This window comes from Harpia harpyja, chromosome 7 (genome assembly GCF_026419915.1).
Source record: "Harpia harpyja isolate bHarHar1 chromosome 7, bHarHar1 primary haplotype, whole genome shotgun sequence".
Taxonomy (NCBI): Eukaryota; Metazoa; Chordata; class Aves; order Accipitriformes; family Accipitridae; genus Harpia; species Harpia harpyja.
In genome coordinates, this window is record NC_068946.1 from 7587940 (window position 1) to 7610008 (window position 22069).

General features: G+C 49.2%; 1 protein-coding gene across 2 annotated transcripts; it reads left to right on the forward strand.

Moving 5' to 3' along the window:
- Positions 1 to 9553: 9553 nt before the first annotated feature.
- Positions 9554 to 22010, forward strand: LOC128143970 (ATP-dependent RNA helicase DDX19B). 2 transcript variants are annotated; one of them, XM_052792119.1, is made up of 12 exons: positions 9554 to 9693; positions 10746 to 10794; positions 11226 to 11279; positions 12169 to 12304; positions 14654 to 14746; positions 15427 to 15529; positions 16325 to 16439; positions 16615 to 16792; positions 17235 to 17472; positions 18540 to 18702; positions 19489 to 19680; positions 20102 to 22010. In XM_052792119.1, the coding sequence occupies exons 1-12, from the start codon at positions 9637 to 9639 to the stop codon at positions 20161 to 20163; spliced, it is 1440 nt and encodes a 479-aa protein (XP_052648079.1). In that variant the 5' UTR covers positions 9554 to 9636; the 3' UTR covers positions 20164 to 22010. The 2 variants fall into 2 exon arrangements, with proteins under 2 accessions (XP_052648079.1, XP_052648080.1); XM_052792120.1 differs by lacking the exon at positions 9554 to 9693 and adding an exon at positions 11372 to 11611.
- The last annotated feature ends 59 nt before the right edge of the window (positions 22011 to 22069 follow it).

Below are 22069 nucleotides of genomic sequence, written 5' to 3' on the forward strand. Positions count from 1 at the left end.
GAAAATGGGAGAGCAAGCAGGGCTGGCTGGGATGGGGGAGAGCAGCCAGGGCACCTGAGCAAATAAAACAGCAGTGGAGAAGGTGATGGAGAGCAGTAAGCTCAAGGCACACTCCCAAATCCCAGCCAACAGCCTCGGCTGTTCCCGATTTAATTCTCCTCTCCTTCCACCACAAAGGCTGCTCACGCCAGGAGCTGCCCACGGAGGTCGGGGGATGCAGCCCTGCGCGGTCAGGAGTTGCAGGAGCACGTCCAGCTCGGCTGCTCCGGCACGGGAGTCCTCCATGAGCTCAGGGGAGGCCACCACACCCCGAGATGCTCCAAGCCATGCTAACAGGGCTTGTAAAGTCAGAAGCTGGCAAGAGTTCACCTGCTACAGGGAGAGATAATGAAGGTCCTCCTGCTGCCGAGATGTGGCAGAGGCCATCAAGATATCGGGAAGCGATTAAATACCGGGCGGGGGAAGAAGGAGGGGGGATTATTTTGCCTTGGGGAAGAAAGCAAGCAAGAAATAACACGGGGAAAATGCTAGGCACAATGGGAATTCATTACAGGGTTGCCAGAGAGGTGAACTCAGGCTCCAGGAGCGTGGCTTCAGCCTGGCAGCTCTCTTGGTTGCAGAGACTTACAGCAGAGCCACGGTTGAAATCCAAGTCCTTCACTTCTGCACCCACAGGAGACTGAGGACATGCCTCCCATGGGAGCTGCTCTGCCAGCGGGGATTTCTGCATCACCCAGGCCAGCACAAGTGTTAAGGGACCCCTGGTGGGACGCAGAGCCCCGTGCCACGTCCTGTACAAAGCAAGCCAGGAGAGTTGCACCAATCCTGCAGCTCCGGCGTGGCTCAGAGGAGCCCTGCACCAGCCCTGCCTGCTATGCCAGCTGCAAAAACTGCCCCACAAGGACAGGGAGGGCTCGGAGGGCTCTTCCTGGTGCTTCCCCCACGAAAGCCCTTTGGATGGGGCTGGGAGACAGCAGGCTCCTGCCAGCACAGCCCAGGGGCTGCTCCGCACAGATCGTGTCACCAACGCCATCAAGTGACTGCAGCATGGAAAGGGGAGAGTGGGGAGGCTGGTGTGGGGGAAAGCAGTAGGAGAGCTGGCATTTCTCTCCTCTGCCCTGCCAGGAGCCCACTACTGGTCCCCCCCGGCTGCTCCTCATCCTGCCTTTGCTGCTCCAGGACCTGCACTCCATCTCCATCCAGGTCGTGGGGCTGGACCCTCAGGATGGGAGCTGGCAGGATCCCACATCCCAAAAATTACCCCCAGCATCACTGCCATACAGGGCATCCCTGCATCCAGCATGTCCCCTCACTGCCACGAAATGTGCCCTGCCTCCTGCACACAGCAGGCGTGGGGCCATCCCACAGACCCGGGCAGATGCCTCCCGACCCACGGCCTCACGCTGCGTTTGGCATCCTGAGAGAAGGGGAAACCATTGGCAAATACCTTCAGCCAGCTTGCTGCATCACCTAAAATACCCCACACCCGTAATCCCATCAGCCAGGGAGCAGCTTGGAGCTGGGGACAGAAATCATCCCTTGGCCAGCCACACTCAGGACCTGGCGCACCAGGATGCTACCATATTTTCCTTTTTTTTTTTTCCCCTTGCTTTGTAAATGTTCTTTCCTTGACAGTCTGCTCCTCTTCATGGCCACGGAGGAGGGAGCGATGCTGGTAATGTGCTCGCCCCACTCCAGGTTATACCCTTGGCCAATTTCTGTGGACGATTTACAGGCAAGGCACTGATGCTGCACTGACGTCTGCGGACAGTCCCCATGACGTCCAGAGTGCGCAGGGCTTTTGATTTGGAGCGCAGACGGCACTGCGACGCGCAGGCTCGCCCAGAGCTTGCACCAGCCACTCCACCTGGCTGCAGGCGCCTGCCCCAACACACGGGTGAGGCTTAGGGCTGGATTTTAAAGGACTGGGTTGGAAAGGGTGTTTATGTGCCTGAAAAGGGGGTGCGATGCCTGGAGAGCTGCTCAGAGCTGCCTGGGTGCCTATCTGCATCTCTAAGCACTGATGTGCACTCAAAAAATCTGGCTTTTGAGCATGTGTAGTAAAGACAGAGGCAGAATAATGCTTTTCTAAGGTGTATTTTCATGCATTGAATAGAAGAACAGAACAAACTGAGCACACAGCCTGGCTTCTGCACAGGGCCTAACTCCCAGAAGCAGGCTGGGGTCCCAGCAGTGCCACCACCACAGGGTCCCTGGCACCCACAGCCAACAACAGGCCAGTAAGAACCAAACCGGCACTTGGCAGCTGGGATAAAAACGCATGCTGCCTGCAGCACATCCGCACCTGGCCCTGGTGTCTGAAGGGCAGATGTCCAGAGGCAGCTCCGGCTGCTTTTGCCCCCCAAGACAAGAACGTGGCCGTGTGAAGTCCAGCCCTGGTGTCACACGTTGTGACGGATGCATTTTTGGGCCGCTGAATTGCTGCACCGCCCTTTTGTAACCTTTTACCAGCCCCAAATGCGTTCCCTTGGAAATCTCACCTCCAGGTCCAAGCCAGACCTGGGTCATAGCCACACTGCTAGGACGGTGACTGTTTTTCTGCAGCTGTGTAAAATAGTCCTTCCACTTCATCTGTATCAATCAACACTGACATCCAGTGGCTTGTCAGGATGATTACAGCCGGTGTGCCTTGCAGAGATGTACAGATGTACAGCCCTGGACGGACCTCCCTGGCTGGTGGCGGGATGCCTGTTGCACCACAACCCTGGGAGCTGCTGGGCCACTGCCACGGGGAAGCAAACTCCCACCTGTTTGCAAAACCAAGAAGGAGAAGCCCTGCACTGCCCAAACTTTCGGGGCTCTCGAGTAGAGCCACACTTTGGTATTTCCCCTGGTTTTGCAGGGGCAGCACGGCTCGGGGAGCAGCCATGGGCACACTGCTGGGGGATCCCTGACTTCGCCGACCTGACCCGCATCAGCTGCAGGTCACGCCTAAAACATGCAGGACCCCTCCAGCCACTCTCCCCCAAAGCACGAGGCTCAAACCTTGCCAGGGGACTGGGAATAACCCCCCAAAACATTTCTAGGAAGCAATAGGAACAAACAGTGTCCGAAATGGCACACACAGCACTCTCCTGTCCGAGCCCCTGCACAGGGCAGGAGGGAGAGGCTTTGCTGATTAACAGCAGCACCTCTGGGAAGAGATGTGGATCCACCATGGCAGACCTGTGGGAACCTCTCATGAAAAGCTCCAGGAGTCATTCTCCCATCTCCAGCCTTCCCTCACCTCAAACTGCAAGCATGGGGTATCTCACCTGGCAGGAAAACCAGCAAAACAGCCGCTGCGCTTCACCCCAGAGCTGCTGCAGGTCCACTGAAGGGTGACAACATGGTACCCCCGCTGCCAAAGCGGTGACAAAGATTTCTGGCCAGAGGCACACATCCCTTTGGGAGCCAGCCGGTGCTGCCCCAACGGGCACCCCGAGGCCTCGGATATGGAGACTGGGGGAAGGTTGGGGGAGCACACGGCTCCTGCCAGCACCCAGTCAAGAAGGGCACCCAGAGAAAGCAACTGGGCTCCCCCTTACCAGGGTGATGCAGCACCAGGTTGAGAAGTGATTGACAGCCCCAGCAGAGCCAGATTTCAGGGACTGTCAATCATATCCCTGGCAGGTCTCTTGGGCCATCAGTCTTGCCCCAAAGCTGGGTCTCAAGGACCACGATTCATGTCCCAAGTCCTGTTTCTAGAGCTGTCAATCACGTCCCTGTGCAGACGGCATTTCTGATACAGGTTTAGTTAACCCCTGCCTCGCTGGGCTCACAGCTGCACCAGTGTGTGGAAGATCTCTGGGCTGAGCCAGCGAGGGAGGTTTTAGCCCAGACACCCTTCGGCTGGGCTAAAATTGCCAGGCAGCCAGCCTTGGGATACATCCAGAGCCAAGGAGACACGCAGGGCACCCAGGAGCAGCACAGCCCTTCTCCATCCACCCCTGTCCTGCCCTGCCCCAGCCAAGCGTGGCAAATGCGAGCCAGGTCTTTGGTGCTTTGGCCCTTACCGGTGGTATCAGAGTCTCCCCTCACCCTGCCAAGGTCAGTCCTCCCTTCCCCCAAACCAGCGTGTCCACAGCTGGGATATCCCACCTGGCTGCCCAGGAGAGCAAAAGCCCATCACCCCCAGCACCATCCCCCCCCAGCCAGCCTCCTTTGCTTTCCCTGTCCCCTGCCTGCAGGGAGACGAAGACAGTCACTATTAATGTCTGTACAATTTTGGGGAGGGGAGGGATGCTCAGGGGCTCACCATCCAGCTGGGAAAAGGCAAGGCAGGGAAGCAGCAGCTTGCAAAGTGTGGGCTTGTGCCTGCAGAAATATTATGACAGGGATCTTTTCACAGAGCGGCTTTATGCTGAGATTGTGCACAGCCTTGGGAAGTAACAGCCCGCACACACACACACACCCCCCCCCCCCCTGCAGAGCACACACAGCCCAGCCTGCTAAAAAGGTGCAGGAGCAACTGGAGAGCAGCCGCTGCTTTTCTTACCTTTCCTGGAAGAAGAGAGAGGAGGAGGAAGAGGAGGAGGAGGAGGAAGGGGATGGGGGGGTTGGAGCAACTTCACCCACTCCTGCCAGCCCCTGCAACTGCCCGCAGCTGGGCTTGGGGGGGCAGGAAGGGCAGAAGAAATCCCGAAGACAGCAGGCACGGCTTCAGACTGCTTTTGTCTCTGAAAGACACAGAGAGACGGAGATAAGGAGAGAGAGAAAAAAAAGGGAGGGAGAGAGGGAGAGAGAGCAAGCGCCAGGGCTTGGGGTGGGGGGAGCGCTGCACGACAGCCACCTCAGCAACCTGTGGCATTCGCCCCCCTCCGGACCCTCCCCTGGGCCCTCTCCATCGGGCAGCGATGCTGGGGCTGCGGGGTGGTCCATGGGGGTCTGGGATGGGGAAGGGGGCTTACCTAACGGACTGCAGCAACATGTGCCCCTGTGGTGAAGCTCTGCCCGGGAGCTGGGGAGGGTTTCTCGCCACCGGGAGCCAGCACCCTGCTTCCCACTGACAGCCAGCTGATGAGCGCACACTTTCCGGAGCTGTTTGGGTGACCATCATTAAGTGGAGCCATTTGTTTTGTCAGGGAGGTAACCATGACAATCACCCTGTACACACACCGCTGGCTTCTCCTCGCCTCCTCCCCTCGCTCCCCTCCTGCTCCCAGGGGCTGCAGAGGAAGGGGCGAAGCCCACCCGGGCAGAGGAGATGCCCTTGAGATGGGCAAGTTGGCTGAGAAAGAGGGACGCAAGCCGGCATCTGAACTTATCTTACCGATCACCGCAAGTTGCCTCCCCAGGGTGAGATTTTCCGCAGCAGCTGCTGGGAGGGGAAAGCCCCCCTTTTTTCCCATTGCCTTTCACTTCTGTCCTCCCCCTCCTCTTTTTAAAAAAAAAGGAAAGCATCCTAAAGCCCTGCAAAATTGGGTCTTCTGCAGCCCTAGGCCAGATCTCCCCTCTTCTCCCCTTGGTGTTTTCTTCTCTGCTCATCCACCCTTTCCTCCCCAGGCACATCCCAAAGCCCCTCACCGAGCAGCACCCCAGCCGTGGGGCATACAGGAGGTCTAAAGGGGACCCTCCCCGCGGGCAAAGGGAAGCGATGCTGTTACAGTGGGATGTGCTTGTGCGCGATACAGTCCCTGCCCTGAGCAGCTTACACTTAAACGCAGGAAAAACGACTTGTAGATGAAAGGGGAAACTGAGGCAGCAGGAAAGGCACGAGTTCAGCCACTGTCCCAAAGCAGAGCTGGGCACCGAGCCTGGGTCAGAGCACGCAGATAGGTAAAGCTCTTCCTCGCTGCTACCTAAATTCAGTGATAACGGCGCTGCTGCTGAGAGGCAGCTCGCTATCATTGAAAATATCACTGTCTCCCTCGAGAGGAAAAGCTCCCCAATGCAGCACTGATCTGCAGGAGGACAGAGGGTTTTTTCCCCCCACCTCATCCTATGCAGAGACGCGGACTCACCCACAAATCTGTCTGGTTTGAGTGTCCCACTGCAGACCCATCCCTGGCAGTAAATCCACCACCGCCGGCAGACCAAGCCCTTAAACTCACCCACTGGGCTCTGTGCTAAAACATCTTCTCCCTATAACCCCCAAATCTTCCTTTCCACCTGCATTCAGATGAACCCAGAGCATTTTCTTCCTCCCCCTCATCTCTAAACATACATCCACATCATAGGAGGACCGGGGCGACCAGATGTATGGCGTCCCTAATGAACCATCTTGTGTTCACCAAGAAGGACGTGCTTTAGGGAAAATGGCAAGAAACTCTGCAAGCAAATGCCTAGTCAAGAGCTTTTTCCCTAAGCCCAACTCCCAGAGGCTGACTTAAGCCCTGAAGCTTGAGAATTTATGGTTCTTGCTAGACAAATAAATCAGCCACGGAGAAGCCCACGTCCCATTTTTCCAGTGCCTATTAAAATGTTTGCTTACTATGGCTTTTGGCTCCTATGAAGAAAATAACATATGTCAGGAGAAATCCTGGGATTCATACCAACAAATCTGGTAGCTGCGGCATATTTATTTATAAAACAGAGCAGGATCTGACATGGAGGCTGAGGCAGATGTGAGACCTTGGGAGAACAGAAACAGAGTTGTTTTAGCAGGAACTAATATTTAGTGCTGAGGGTGAGGCTGCATCACCAAGGGCACCAACGTGATGTTCAAATGTACTGCCACGTGCCAAAGCAGCTCACCGGGGCCTTCGACCGGCCTTCGTTCCTCATCTTCTCCAGATTGACCATGCCTAGGAAACCCCACCGTCAGCAAGGGCCACCTCCTCCCAGGGAGCAGCAGCTGAGAAATCAGATGGGCTGCAGCACAGGCGTAAATGAGACATGGATTTGGGGGGAGGACAAGCTAAAAATAGAATTTGAGCTCACCAGAAGTCCCATCTCTTCGCTTGTGGCTTACCCACCCAGGGTCAGATAATAACCAGTGGTAGGCAGCATCTCTAAACATCAAGGCACCACAGAGGAGTATTTCCAGTCCTGTTTCATGCCTGGGACCAGCGCAGGTGAGTTATGAGACCAGCTCAAGGGCATTCAGTGGCCAAGCACAGGGCAGGCTTTCCCGGCTTCTGTCCCACTCATTATTCAGCTCACTCATGCTTCAATGTTACACGAGTACGCAAGCGCAGCGCCCTTATGTTTGCACACCCTGAACACCCTGCGTCAATGGGCTGGGAGGTTTGGGCATGATGAAAAAAAAAAAAAAACAGAAAGAAACCCAACCCTAAACCAAATATCCTGCTAGATGGAGAGCAATGAGCACTCCTCCTTATCTCCATGCGCTGCTCTGTATGTAAATGCAGTTTTCCTCATCCTGAAATGCTCTGGAAAAAAAAATAAATCACCCTGTTGGTAGATGGTGATGATAAAGAGGGGTAACGCAGGGCTAAGCAAGGACTGCCACCTCCTCTGTGCAGGTATGTGTACGGACAAGAAGCCTCTGACGTGTTTAGTGGATAAGGACCACAGTTAATGCCAATGAAATTCCACGGTGCCAACACCTGCCCTCCTGAGATCTCTAGTTCTAGCACAGCCAAAGTCCGCTGATGAGGGGAATTAAGCATTTAATTAATGTTAAATTAATCTGAATATTTATTTCATGTTTAAAAGTATAAATATTTAATTATATGACAGCAGAGTGCCCAGGAAAGTCAAGGACCCTTTACGGGTGGCTGAGCATATGCTCTAGGAACCCACCCCTGTCCCAGAGGCTGATGGAGAAAAGTCTTTCTTCATGTACAGAAGAGGCAACACAGAAACACCCACGACCGCCAGCATGATGGCACCTCACCGGCAGTCCCCAGAGCCTTGAAAATCCCAATAAATTATTGCAGCTAAGGTAGAGAATTAGAAAGGAGGGCTTGGCAAGGTCTGCCTCCAGCCAACGCTGCCTAACCACAGGCAGTTCTCCTCATTTCCTATGCCTCGATTTTCTCATCTCTAAAATGGGGCTAATCCCAATTACATCTCTTTACTGGAGGTGTGTGTCTCTGCAAGAAAACATTACACTGGGAAGCACGAGCACCTCTTTTTTTCTGCAGCTAAAGTGCCCATCAGTCTCTGGGACTTCCCATGTTCCTTTTTCTTTTTACCCTAATTAATTAATGAATGTCTCAGACTTGCTTTCAGCTGCCTGCTCTGTTCCCATTGAAAATCTCCTCGCGTTCAGTTCCTGTGTTCAGCATCCTCCTGGGCGCTGTGATGAGTTGCCATGGAAAAAAGCCATGATGTCACCTCTACAAATAAAACTGCCAGACCCCAAAGTTCACGTGTGTGGCTGGGGGCGGGGGATCCTGACATACAGAGGGACACGGGGCTCTTGCCTCCAAAGAGGAAACTTAATTAGACGGACAGGGGGAAAGCATCAGATGACAATACTCAATAATCACAGGTTATAGCTGGGGGGGGGGGGGGGAAATCAGATGGGCATTTGAAGAGCAATAGTGAAGGGCCTGGTCCTGCCTGGGCTAATGCACCAATATCAGCAGAACTGCGTGAGGTGTGGACAAGATTTCTTGTACACAGAAAGAAATAATGGCTCAGATGGAAAGTTTCAGGCTGTGGGAACAAACAAAGTGGCTCTGTGTCTTCATTAAAAGGGAGGGTGAATATTGAGACAAGGAAGTAACCATCGCCTCGGGAACTTCTGGCTGATGCCTACAGGCTTGGCCATTTTACTAGTCCTGCCGCATATAATAAAAAACCAAAGACCCTCCTCAAAGGCTGCTCCTTCCACACAAGGCTCAAGGAAGCACAAACACTGCACAGGGAACAGCAGCCCAGCGAGGAAATCCGGCAGGCTCTTCCCACATTTCTTTCCTTTCTACTTCCCCTTTTTCACACCTTTATTCCAGGAGATTTAAAGAAGAGGTTTGATACCAGGTCTAAGCCAGCTCCTGCCCTGCCAACGAGAGACAGGACACAAACGACTTTTCCACGTTCCTGCCACTTCTACACCTCCGTGACTCATTCTACAACCTTGTTTTTCACCTACATCTCTATTTCAGAGACGGAGAGCGCTGCGGTTCCCTCGCAAGCGTCACAGCCTCCGTGTGATCTCCCCCCAGCCTCGGCTCCCAAAGGGAATCCATTACAGGGGAAACCCAAGCCCCGCTCCCACGCCACACAGGAGGCCGGGCCCCACACCCCACAGCCAGGCAGGGCCCTGACCCCAGCCCCACACCGCACCGTGTCCAGGCCCCACACCACAGAGCGCGGCAAGCCCTGACCCCAGCCCCACGCCACACAGGGGGCCGGACCCCACACCCCACAGTGAGGCAGACCCTGACCCCAGCCCCACACCACACCGGGTCCAGGCCCCACACCAAGGCCAGGCCTGACCCCCAGCACCCCACAGCCCAGCCCGGGGTGGACCACCGACTCCTCACCCATCCCTACACCCCCCCCAACACCATTTCTGTCCCCGCTTTAGTATCATTCCCCGGAATGAGGGGGGTCTCGGAACTGGCCGCTCCCGGAACGCCGCCGCCGCGGCCGCGGTTTCCGCCGGGCCGCTGAGGGGTCGGGGGGGGCGGTGCTCGGCGGGCGGCGCAGGCGCCCTTCCCGCGCCCGGCGCCATTGCGGCTCCTCACGGCGAGCCCGGCGCCAGCGCCCCCCGGCCCGGACATGGCCACCGACTCCTGGGCCCTGGCCGTGGACGAGCAGGAGGCGGCGGCCGAGTCGGTGAGTGGGGAGCGGGGTGGGGGCGGCCGGGGGCCCCCCCCCCGCCTCTGGCAGTGGCCCGGCCCGGCCCTGAGGCGCGGGGCCCCCGGGGCTGCGCTGCCGCCTCCTCCTCACAGAAAACAGCCAGCGCCGGAAACCCCTTTTCTCCTCGTTTTCTTTTCTGGTTCATCAAAGGGGCAGGGAGGCCCCTCTCCTTCCCCTTCGCGGGGGTCCCTGCCGGCAGCACCGCCTCGGGGCGTCCCTGGGCCTGGAGTCTTCCTTTAGGAGCGAAAACAAAACCCCCTTTTTTTCCTTTTTAAAATTTCTTTTCTATCTCCTTTCTTTTTTTTTTTTTTTTGAGTACCAAAAGGGCAGGGAGGCCCCTGTCCTTCCCCTTCATCCTACATCCACACACAGCCCTGTCAGCAGCACCACTTCAGAGGTGGTCACCAAGCCTGCGGTCTTCTTCCAGGGGCCCAATAAATCCCTTTTCCTCTTTTTTTTTTTTTTGTGACAAGATCTAAATTTGTTTGAGGTGTTGGGGTTTTTGTCGGTTTTTTTTCTGAGCCGCTCAAGTGCTGCGCTTTAGCATGGAGAGCATTAACTCAGCCCCTGGACGTGCAGCAGGACCCTCAGGGCTCCTTTCCCTGTCACATTTCTGGTGGTAAAACAAACCCTCGGCAAGAGGGATTCGTCCTCGGGCAGCTTATGTCGGTCAGGACTGCGCTTGGCTCAAGTTTCTGTCCTGGAATGTAAATTTTCTCCCATTTGCCCTCAGCAGAGCTATTAGGAAGCAGAGATGCAGGGACAGAAAACAAACCCCTTCTCCGTGGTGTTGTTGTTACAGCTTAGAAAGAGCTGTATTTGTCTTAAAACTCTTGAAATCAAGTTCATCTTGCTAACTTCATCTCATTTGCCTTTGAGCACGGGTTTTTGCTGGGGCCTCTGCAGTAGCTTTAGCTGGCAGTAAATCTGGAAGCCTTGATGAAAATAAAGGTTTTCCTGGCCAGTAGTAAAATGTAGGTACAGTAGGCTTTGAATGACCCTGATTTTGTGTTTTTCCTCACTTGTAGTTGAGCAGTTTACACCTGAAGGAGGAAAAAATCAAACCAGATGCCAATGGTGAGTTACAGCCACCCAAATGGTCTTAGAAAGGGTGTAATGTTTTTCTGTTGGGTTTGGAGCGCTGCTGCCAAAGTAAATTCCTGATTAGTCAAGAAATTCCAGAAAAGGGAAACATAAAGCTAAGATTAAACAGCAGCGTAGACTAAATATCTGGCTTGCACGTTGTTTTGCCAGGCTAACTTTTTAAAATCATGTTTTGCTGCATTTAAGGAGCTGTGCGGGCAAAATCTGTTGGTGTGGTTGATAAACATTGGTTTGGCTGTACAGAGCAAGATGTAACTTGGGTTTCTCCTGTGCACCGATAGAGCAGGGCTCTTGTCAGGAAAATGGGTTGTTTTGTAGCTTTTCCCACAATATTCAAAACCTAAAACTGCAGGTGTGGGCTGCCTGGCCTCACATCTGCCACAAAACCGTCTGCTTTAATTTAGGTGCTGTTGTCAAGGCAGATGACAATGTAGAGAAGACTGAGGATGAGGAGAAGGGTAAGTGCCTTCTTGAAAAAAAACTTTGGCAAGGAATGTTGAAAAGAAATTAATTTTGTATATACTTAAAGTAAGTCTGCCTTATGTCTCAGGATGGATGATCTTGTATCCTGCCCCAAGGACTTAATTGTAAGACATGTCCTTCCTCCATAATACTTTTAAAGCCATTGGGTCCTGTAGTAACTTGGGAGACTCCTGGATTAGAGTGGAGAGAAATAAGGGGATAGCAGTATCCTCAAAGGCAGGACGGGATACAGGAGCAGTTGGATAACCCTGGAGCTGGAATTGCTGTAGCAACCAACATGTTGCGTTTATGAAATGGCAGTTAAGAGGTGGGTAATGGCTCTAAATCTTCCAGAAGGTGGCTTTAGAAAACAGATTTTTTAGCAAAACCCCAAAGTGCAGCAGTTTAACCTTCTGTTTTGATCTCACTTATCCTCAGCCCTTGCTGCGTTTCAGCCCTGGAATCTTTTCAAAGTACTGTTTGTCCTCAGACTTTCCTTAAAAAGAAAAAAAACCCTAAAAGGTGTCTGCCCACATGTCAGATAATAGTGAGGCTTTAAGAGGCTTTTAGCCCTGTCCCACCTTCCAGTTAGATGCGAAGCTATAATACCTTAAATAAACAGAGTTCTGTACCTGTTAAGGTCCCTCTTAAAACAGTGCTTGTTTGGTTTGTCTTTCTGGATATTAAATGTGAATTTCTGGGATATTTTGATAGATGTCTCATTCAGGAAATTTGGGCTTTTTTATGACATTGCTCTGTAATAGAGAATTTCAGTATTTGGATGCATCTTGTCCTTTTTAACTGGCTCAGCGATGCCAGCATTTCAGTCGGAGCGACACTTGAAACAGGCTGCAATTTATTTTTTTCTACCTCCTTTTTCAACAGAGGACAGAGCTGCCCAGTCCTTGTTGAACAAGCTAATTCGCAGCAATTTGGTTGACACAACAAATCAAGTGGAGGTGCTGCAGAGGGATCCCACATCGCCTCTCTACTCCGTGAAGTCTTTTGAGGAGCTGCGACTGTAAGTGCCTGTTGGTTCAAAGCTGCTAGAAGGGTAGCCGGAGCCTTCTCTGTGTTGAGCTGTTAAAACCTGGGAACAGAAATATAAAACAGGCTCCCTTATGACTATATTTTTCAGCGTATTGTTTGGCCCACTCAGTTGTAGGAAGCCTTGCTCTTGAACTCAGAGAGAGCAGCGCCGACTCACTTTTGATGAGACTGCAAGAGCAGATGTGAGTTTGGAGCTGATCAGGTAGTTAGAGTCTCCCCTCGTGTCCTGATAGATTCCCTGGCTGCGTAGGAGATACCACTTAAAAGTGCATGGGTTTCTGTTTCAAGTTACTGCAAACTTGTCATTAATAAATTAGCATATCATTTGTTGTTTTATTTCAATGCAAGGAGAATTATTTTATCTTAGTGCCTTGTGAAGGCTTCCATCTGAAACAAGCTCGTTTTAATTCCTAGTCTGTGTAGAGCTAGCATTGCTTTCTATAACCAGCTGCAGCAACACCGTTCTGAATTTTAATGTATGGTTTTTGGTCTTCAAATGCATGGTGGAGCTGGCGTGTGGTAAGCTGGATGAGGTGAACAGAGGAGGGCAGGCTGTCCTTCCACGGCCACTGTCACCAGGGTTGCATGAATTGCAAAGTGAGACCTTTTCTGTGTCAGAGGCATTGTTGTTTGGCCACCAGTTCTCCAGCAAATGCGGGGATGCTTGGAGCAGGTGTTCCAGCAGCACGGCAGTGGTTTGGAAAACATGAGATTTGTTTTGTTGGCAGAAGTAATGAACACAACCATCTTCTGTGCCTGTTTTCTGACAGTTATTTGTGAAGGTCCAGCAGCCGCAGTGAATAGCACAACGGGAAAAGGTTATCTTTTCTCTGCCAACTGGATTTATGTACTGGAGAGACTACTAGCATTAGTATTTTCTGACCTTTCCTATTGAATACCTTTACCAGTGGAGCTTTCAAGCAATGATAGCTGTATTTAAGGCACAATAGATTTATGTATTTTTTTAATGTGCTGAAGAGGCTGTCCTGCTGGGATTGTTGTTGGTTATATTGGTGATCTCAGTTTTGTTGCTCTTTTGCAAGCTCTGTGGGGAAATTGGAGCCGATGAGACTTCTCATCGTGAAATGTCAGGATGTCGTTTCACTTTGTTAATGTTAGTGGTTGAATGTCTACAGGAAAAGCTGAGGTCCTGTAGTGCCTGTTAGACTAATTCCCATCTTTCAAAAGCCAAACAATCCAAGTGAGTTAATGATGGGGGCAGCCAGACTAATTGAGTCTTCATTTTGTTATGACTTGGTGTATCCTTGGCAACTGTTGCAGAGTTGGGCTTTGTACGTCCTTGCTTCTGAGCAGCACAAGGTTGTGTTTTCAAAGAGCTTTTGTTCCAGACATCGTCTGAAAGTAATATACGATTTTTTAGAAAGCATGTTGTGCTGAATAGGAAGTTCTTAACAGCAGGAAACGGTGGGCAGGAAACCTGTAGCCTGCTTTGAAAGGAAAGCCCTTACTTCTGAGCACCACTAACAGCACTCCAGTAAGCACTTGGAGGTCATCAGCAAAGAGTTTGCTAGCACCATAATCTGAATTTTAGGTTGTTCTTGGATCTCCTTGTCTACACAAGTGTCTGTTGAGACTAGAAAGCTCCCTCGAGAAAAAGCAATTGATGAGCATTTGAGGACCAGCAGTATCACCACACACTTAGGTTTGAGTGCTGGGTTATAACAATGGATCGCTAGGCGTAGTCATCGTGAACTAAGCTTATCGGTCATTTAGTGGTTTTGTGCACTAAGCCAGTATCACTCTGGTGTTAAGACATCAGTTTGTATTACAGAATCCATCACGACTTACTGAAGTCCTTGCAATGACTTCATGACGTTATGCTTCATTCTGTTCCTCATGTACTGAGGTTGCTTTGTCCTGTATTTGAGTCTTCAAGGAGTGATAATTTTGGCGCCGAGATTAGGCATGGCTGAGGAAAAGAGATTGGCCTAAAGGACAGGATTAATGCTCTCTGCTCTGGGATTCCCGGGATTGTCTGAAAAGCTGCTTTAGGACAAGAAGCCCAGTGCTAGCCTTAGAGCTGTGACACAAGGTTTTCCATGTAGGTGCGAAAGGCAGGCATGGAGGCTGACTTACTGTATCGAGGGGTTTTTGCAAAGCTTCCTTTCCAAACTTTCTGCTGTCACTTGTTGTAGCTTCTAGGCACTGATCATAGTCACTTCACCGGTGCGATTATAGCAGGTGCACAGAAAGGGGCAGCTCTAGGTCCACTTGCAAGGTTTTTTCTTGCCTTTTCGTACAAAAATGAAAACCAAATGTACTTTAATAGGTCACGGTATAAAAACTCATCTGTTTTCAGGAAACCACAGCTCCTGCAAGGAGTCTATGCCATGGGCTTCAACAGACCATCTAAGATACAAGAGAATGCCCTGCCCATGATGCTTGCTGAACCGTATGTACACATACTTTCTACTCCCTTCCAGTACAGGAAGGATTTGAAAGATTTAGTGTACTGTTACTGAGCTTTGGAGGGGAGGATGGTGATGGGGGAGCTGTCCAGGCTGTGGTGAGAGGGTTCCCATGGCATGGTGTTTCTGTGGTCACGAACTATGTGACAGCAGCCCTGGATTTGTCCTTTTCCTAGGGCTGGTACTGAACACACAGTGCCGCAATGTTTGGCCAAGGTCAATCCGATTTTCCTAGTCATCATAGGGGAGAAATGATAAGGCTGCTATGGAACATAGCTCCAGAAATCCTGGGTGGGTGCGAGTAGTTGAGATGCTGCGTTGCCTGCATGGCTGGTTTTCCTCTCCGCGCCCCTGCGCTGAAATGTATGAAGTATTAAGACAGTAGGGGGAGATGTGCAAAATGGAAAAGTACTGACAGATAATTGCTGTTTTCCTTCCAAATCTCCATAATCAAGAGGTGCTGAAAGAGAGAGTTGGTAGAGGGCAGAAAGTAACTTCGGCCCCATGGAGCATAGTTGGTCAAGTTAGGCACCAGTCCAGAGCAGTGGTAAATCTAAAAGGTATTAAAACGCCACTCACCGCATTTTCTTTGTCATTCAACCCCATGAATACGTTGTCTGGGTGGTTCATCTGGTTGAGCTCACATCTGCTGTATGTTCTGCAGCCCACAGAACTTGATCGCACAATCTCAGTCCGGTACTGGCAAGACAGCTGCCTTTGTCCTGGCCATGCTCAGTCGTGTTGAACCTGGGAACAAGTATCCACAGGTGAAGTTTCTGGGACGTGGCTGTTTTGGGGGTGTTTTGTGGTGGTGCAGTGCCACCTAGTGAAGAGGCTGGGCTTCTGTTGAGACCTTTGATAATAAATTCATAGCTTGATGAACTCACCTCTGTGATGCCGTTTATGTAAAAGTGCTTAGCAGGAGCTTGTGATTTGGGGATCTATCAAAATGCCTTTAACACAAAAGACGTGGATTTTGCTCACAGCTTGTTCCTTTCAGTCCCTCCCTTCCATCACTCAGGATGCCGTTGCTCTGTGAGGAGTTAAATCAGGGGGATATCATTCTGGGAGAAATTAAATCAGAGAAATACTGCAGGCAGAAGGGGTTAAGTAAGTAGAATTTGGGGTGGAAGAGAAGATATCTGTGACAACAGAGCAGAAATGCCAAGAAACGGGCTTTTTAAACCCAATTTCCGTATGAGATAGGTGAGCAGTGTTATCAAGGCTAGAATTCCTTCCTTAAAAAAATGCCATTCTTATCTCTAACTGTAGGTGTTGAGTTCCTTGTCACTACTGTCCATATATATTCCCTAGCAGAGTATCTGCACTCTTAAGCTTGAGGAGCAGAACTGAACACAGAAAGCCATTAGCTAGGCGACTGTATTGTATCAACTCATTCCCTTAGTTTCAGAAAGTAGGACCGATGGGCTTTCACAAACTGTTCGGCTGCTTGCATGTTCATTTTCAGGAAAACTTCAATAATAAGGATTTTTAAAAGCAAGTGTGATAGTGTTGCCCAGGACATTGATCATCTCAAACACGTTATCCTTCTGTCCCTCCAGTGTTTGTGCCTTTCCCCAACATACGAGCTGGCACTTCAAACAGGAAAAGTGATTGAACAGATGGGAAAGTTTTATCCAGAGCTGAAACTTGCATATGCTGTCCGAGGCAATAAATGTGAGTAAGGTGAAATGCTACCAACAGACTGTAAATGAGAAAATGATTGTCAGGTGCAATACAGTAAATGAACAATAGAGCAGTCAGATGGTGAAATAGGCTGGTTCAGAGAGGGGCAGAGCATTTCACTGTCTGTGCAGCCACCTTATAAAAGCCTTCCTTTTTGTCTCGGCAGTGGAGAGAGGTCAGAAGATCTCCGAGCAGATTGTAATCGGCACACCCGGCACTGTGCTGGACTGGTGTTCCAAACTGAAATTCATAGATCCCAAGAAAATCAAAGTGTTCGTCTTGGATGAGGCTGACGTGATGATAGCAACCCAGGGCCATCAGGACCAGAGCATCCGCATTCAGAGGTAAGGACTCGGCGTACGTTGCCTGAGGTGATTTTTGTTTCTTTTAATTATAGCTATTCTGTAATGTAGGGACAGCAGGGCTAGATTCTTGACTGGTGTCTTCACCAATAAAGCAACAAGATTAAAATGATATATTTAGCTCTAATCCAGATGGTTAATAGAGGCAGAATGTCAGGGCATGACAAGCAGTTTCATTTTCTTACAGAATAAAAAGCCTGTCCCTGGAGCAGGGTTTATTCATTTTTAAGAATGCAAGTCTGGATGCCACTGGTCCGTGAGGGAACGATCAGGTGTTGGTAAGATTAGCATTAGTCTTTCCAGCCACTGAAATAACTGGTTCTGAGGTTATTGTTCTGCTTTGCCTGTAGCATTAATCCCATTAGGATATCAGGGGGGTCACAGTGTTGCGTGGGAGCCCTGCCCATTTTGCTCTCTCTTGCAGAATGCTCCCCAAGGACTGCCAGATGCTTCTGTTTTCAGCCACTTTTGAGGATTCTGTGTGGAAGTTTGCTCAAAAAGTTGTTCCTGACCCAAACATTATCAAACTGAAGCGAGAGGAGGAGACACTGGACACTATTAAGCAGTATTACGTTCTGTGCAATAACAGAGATGAGAAGTTCCAGGCTCTCTGTAATATCTATGGCGCTATCACCATTGCCCAGGCCATGATCTTCTGCCATGTGAGTCCTTTCGGGGAACGTTAGTCCCAACAACCCTGTTAGTGTCTGCTAGTACTAAAAACCTGGGCAGGCATGCTTTTCAGAAAGAAACTGAGAACACAAATTGACCTTTTCTTTGGCCTTTCTGGCTTCCTTTTTGAGGGAAATCTGGATAGCCATGATAGCACTAGCTTGTTTGGCTCCCTCAGTTTGTCCATCCAGGTCATTTTTACTCTTGAAGTCCACTGAAGCAAAGATCAGAGTAATGCACAGTTTTCCAAAACAAAGTATTACTCAGAACTACTGAAAAAACTCAAACTCCTGAGGTTGGAAAACGGGTGAAAATAGGGCAGAATGAGGAATGGGGACGTCTTGTAGTTCTACAGCTGATCCATAGCTTTTCCTGGGACTCCATTTCTCTCAGGTAATTGGTGATATACCTCTGGGGTCTCCCTGTGAATCATACTGAGACTTTTTTTTTTTTTTTCCTGGAAGCCACCATAATAACTCTTAGAAAAAAATGGTGCTGACAGCACCAGAACAGCCATGTAAAGCTAGCTCAGGCAGGATAAAACCTGTATTTGGAGCCTGCTGCAGCAGTCTGCTTTTAGGCTGTCTCGAGATGTAATAATATCAGTCGTAATCAGAGCTCAAAAAAACATCATAATTGGAAACAGTTTAATTCAAGACTGCGTAAAGCCTCTATTGGATTTCACAACTACATTCAGCTGAAACCCTGACATTTTCCAAGCTGAGTAGTTTTGTTTACTTGACACCGCTTGTGAGTTTTTAGCGTACATATGTAATCCTCATAGAGTGAAAGCAGAGGAGCAGAGCACAAAGAAAACGCATACTTTTCCTAAAGAAGGGTTCCTGCGATGGTGGATGCACACTTTCCTATTTCTGACCTGAGAGCTGGGAGCACAGTTTGTAATGGGGAGGGGGTGGGCACAGTACTTAGGAGCTGTTTCCTTTTGAGATACAAAAACTGAACAGCCGTGGAGCTTCCAGCTGACCCCAGAGAGGTTTGTTCCTGCTTTACAGCATTAAAACTTCCTCCCAAAGATGGGCCTCACTTTGTGTTTCAGACTCGGAAGACAGCTGGCTGGCTGGCGGCAGAGCTCTCAAAGGAAGGCCATCAGGTGGCATTACTCAGTGGGGAAATGATGGTGGAACAGAGAGCCGCGGTGATAGAGCGTTTCCGAGAGGGCAAAGAAAAGGTGCTGGTGACCACAAACGTCTGTGCCAGAGGTAGGGCACGGCAGAGCTGGGCCAGGGAGGGGCAGTAGCCGCAGTTCCTAAGATAAGATACTGCTGGCTGGCTCACAGAATTCATATCCTCAAGTGTTCCAGTCTGGAGAGATTAGGGTCCTTAAAGTAATTCCTGGACTTCTGGGCTGCTGACCATGTCTGTGCATATAAAGATGCCTGTGGGCAAACACAGGATTCCTTGCAGGCTTCCTGCAGCTTGAGATTAAAAAGTCCATCCTGTGAGAATTTTATGCTGCTGGCGCTAAGCCTGGCTTGTACTGCTGACCCTCGGTGTTTAAAATAAACATGTTCCGAAATACGGAAATGTGAAGAGTACTGAACTCCAGTAGGAATTTGTGTTGCAATTTGACGTCCTAGAACAGTTAAGACAACATAGTACTTGGAAAAAACCAAGAGGCCTTTACAGCTTTGGAGAGGAGGAGAGAGTTTCCAGAATATCTAAGTGCTGGTTAAAGCATCTCCGACTGCTTTTCCATTAGCCATTTCAGTGGGGTTCTCTGGTGTAACAGCCAGATAGCTTTTATTTCAAAGTACCCCATAAGGATATTGTGGAAAAGATGCATTTCGAAGTTTGGGACTGGCTTTTAACTCTTCACTCAATGCGGAGGCAGCCACATGGCACCTCTCTGAAAGCTGTTGGAAATGCGGCTGTTGTGTAACCTGGAAATGGCAACCAAGCTGCACGCAGGTCAGGCCAGAGGAGGCTGTTCCTGCTATAAAGTGGTTTAAATGTAGTTGTGTAATCTGATGCTTTCTTTTTATCAGGGATCGATGTAGAGCAGGTCTCAGTTGTTATCAATTTTGACCTTCCTGTGGATAAAGATGGAAATCCAGATAATGAGACTTATCTGCACCGGATTGGACGTACAGGTCGCTTCGGCAAGCGAGGACTGGCTATTAACATGGTGGACAGCAAGCACAGCATGAATATTCTCAACAGAATCCAGGAACATTTCAGTACGTACCCTCAGACTTTTTTCTTTCCCTAAAATTAGATGTCATTTCTGCAGGATTTTGACTAGCTGTATACTGAGCAGGTACTTATTGAGCCTTAAACTGACCACAGAAGAGCACATCAGCTGTGTTTTGTGTAATGTCACTTAGGCTTGTGAACTGCTATGCATGATAGGAGCAGAAATAAGTCGTCTGTTTGCTGGCTACCTGGATAGTCCTTAAAATGGATGTTCCAGAGATGGGTAACATTGGAGTACCCGGATGGGCCTTTGATAAAAGAAAAAAGTTTTATGTTGTAGTTTTAAAAGCTGACTGAACATTTCATGGATAAACCTGAACTCCTCAAGACCAGCTAAAGAAAGCAGCTTTCCCTTTTTTCTCTGCTCTGTGTTACGAAATCTGACTTATTTCTCATCTTTTCCAGACAAAAAGATAAACAAATTGGATACTGACGACTTGGATGAAATTGAGAAGATAACTAACTGAAGTACAGCTGCTGGAACTGGTGTGTACCCTGCTGTGGAAGTTCTCCCACTACAATTGGATCAGCGTTCAGATTGGCACGCCTCTCAGCTAGTCCCGAAAAGGACTCTTTAAGATATGAGTACACAAAAATTACCTCATTTTAAAAATTGCAGTTGGACTTCAAATTGTGCAACTATGGGGAGGAAGAGGAAATGTTTACAGAAGCTTTTAACATTTCTTGGTTTAGCCTTAAAACGGGAAGATCTTTTGAATTCTAAGAAATACACTTGCCAAAAAATGGGCAATATGTAATTATCTAAAACAAATTTTAAAAAAACAAAGCTTTATTGCTTTTAATTGGAATAAAGTTCAGCATTAACCTAATCAGTTAAAATTCAACAGCCGAATATATAATGGACTTACATAAGAAAAAAAAAAAAACCAAAAACCAAAACACAAAAAAAAAAACCAAACAAGGCAGCTGGTTTTTGGCTAAATACTCAACTTGTACAAAATAGGATGTCATTCTCTTTGGCGCTCCCCTGAGCTCTTTAAGACTCATTTCTGGCTTCCTGATGGATTTGCCCTGCTTTTCCTTACGTAAATTGTCCTAAGGATGTCTCCAGTAGCTCATACTCGCAAACACAGGTGCCGTGTTGCTTTTACTGGGCAGTATTTTCTTTTAATTTGTCCTTGATTTGTTAGAATGGCCACTATACGTAAAGCGGTGCGGTGGTGACAGTGCTTAAGTATGTACTCTAGAAGTTCATCTGAAGCGTTTAACCTCGCCAAGGTGTAGGTGGTTTGGGTGGGGAGGGAGGGGCAGTATGAAGGGAACTGTACTAATTAATTTTCTGAATAAACTCACCTCCATAAAATGCTAATGACTGTTGGGAGTGGGGTTTGGTCACCTTTAGGCAGGTGGTGCCAGTTCTAAGATGCTGCTGTGAAGCTCCGCGTGAATGATGTACAGAGCTGCTGGGCTTCACCGATCAGTAATAGGAGTAAAAGAAAAAAGAAAAAAATCATGATAGCTTGTATTGACCAAAAAAAATACTTTTAGAACACCAAATTTAGCTGTTACAGTATGTTTCAGTACCAGAGTTTTGAGTTAAATTGCTCAGCCAAATTGCAGACGGGAAGCGCTCCACTTTCATTGTGCTCGTAGTGCAAAACAGGTCATCGGTCCCTCGCCCCAGGGTGATCCTTGCCGGAGAAGGAATGATTTGCAACTCCTGTGCTCAGGCTTTCAGTTCGGTCGGGACCATTCTCGTGCGCACAGCTGAAAACCTGCGGGTTGTTCCCCCAGCCCGGTTTCCAGGAGAAGGAGGCTCCTGAACTAGAACTTAGGGTGCACAGCTCTTTTTGGGGAAAATGGGACATGCGTGAGCAGCCATCAACCTGCTACTCGGTGCAGGAATCACTTCAAAACAAATGTATAAATTGTAAATTTAACTAGGAATTTTCTTTGCAATTTTGGCCATCATATTCTGTTCAAAGACAGGAACATGGATCCTTTTACCAAGTAAAAAAAGGCTCATTTAAAATGTACCTAAAATTTTAGGAAATTGTGCACCCTTTTATCAATTTGTATAAAGGCTTTAGTGAAAAAAAAAACAACTGTTAAAATTAAACTTTTTGTATTCTGGGGTGTATCTATTTTTATTCTGTTGGAAACCTATTTAAAGTGGCAGGTGAGTGAGTGCTTGCGTGTCGAGTGGAAGACTTGTTTCAATCACCTACTTTAATAGTACAGCTGAATGACCTCGTGACAGCAGAGTATTGGGTTGAATTGTCATGAAAGCTGCTGCTGGTCCTGTGTGCTGTTTCTAATGTACTTTTAATTGGAATAAAGAACACGTACTGAACGATTCCTCTGCTAATTTCTTGCTTGGTTACTTTTGTTGTTGTCTAAAAGCCTTAGGTA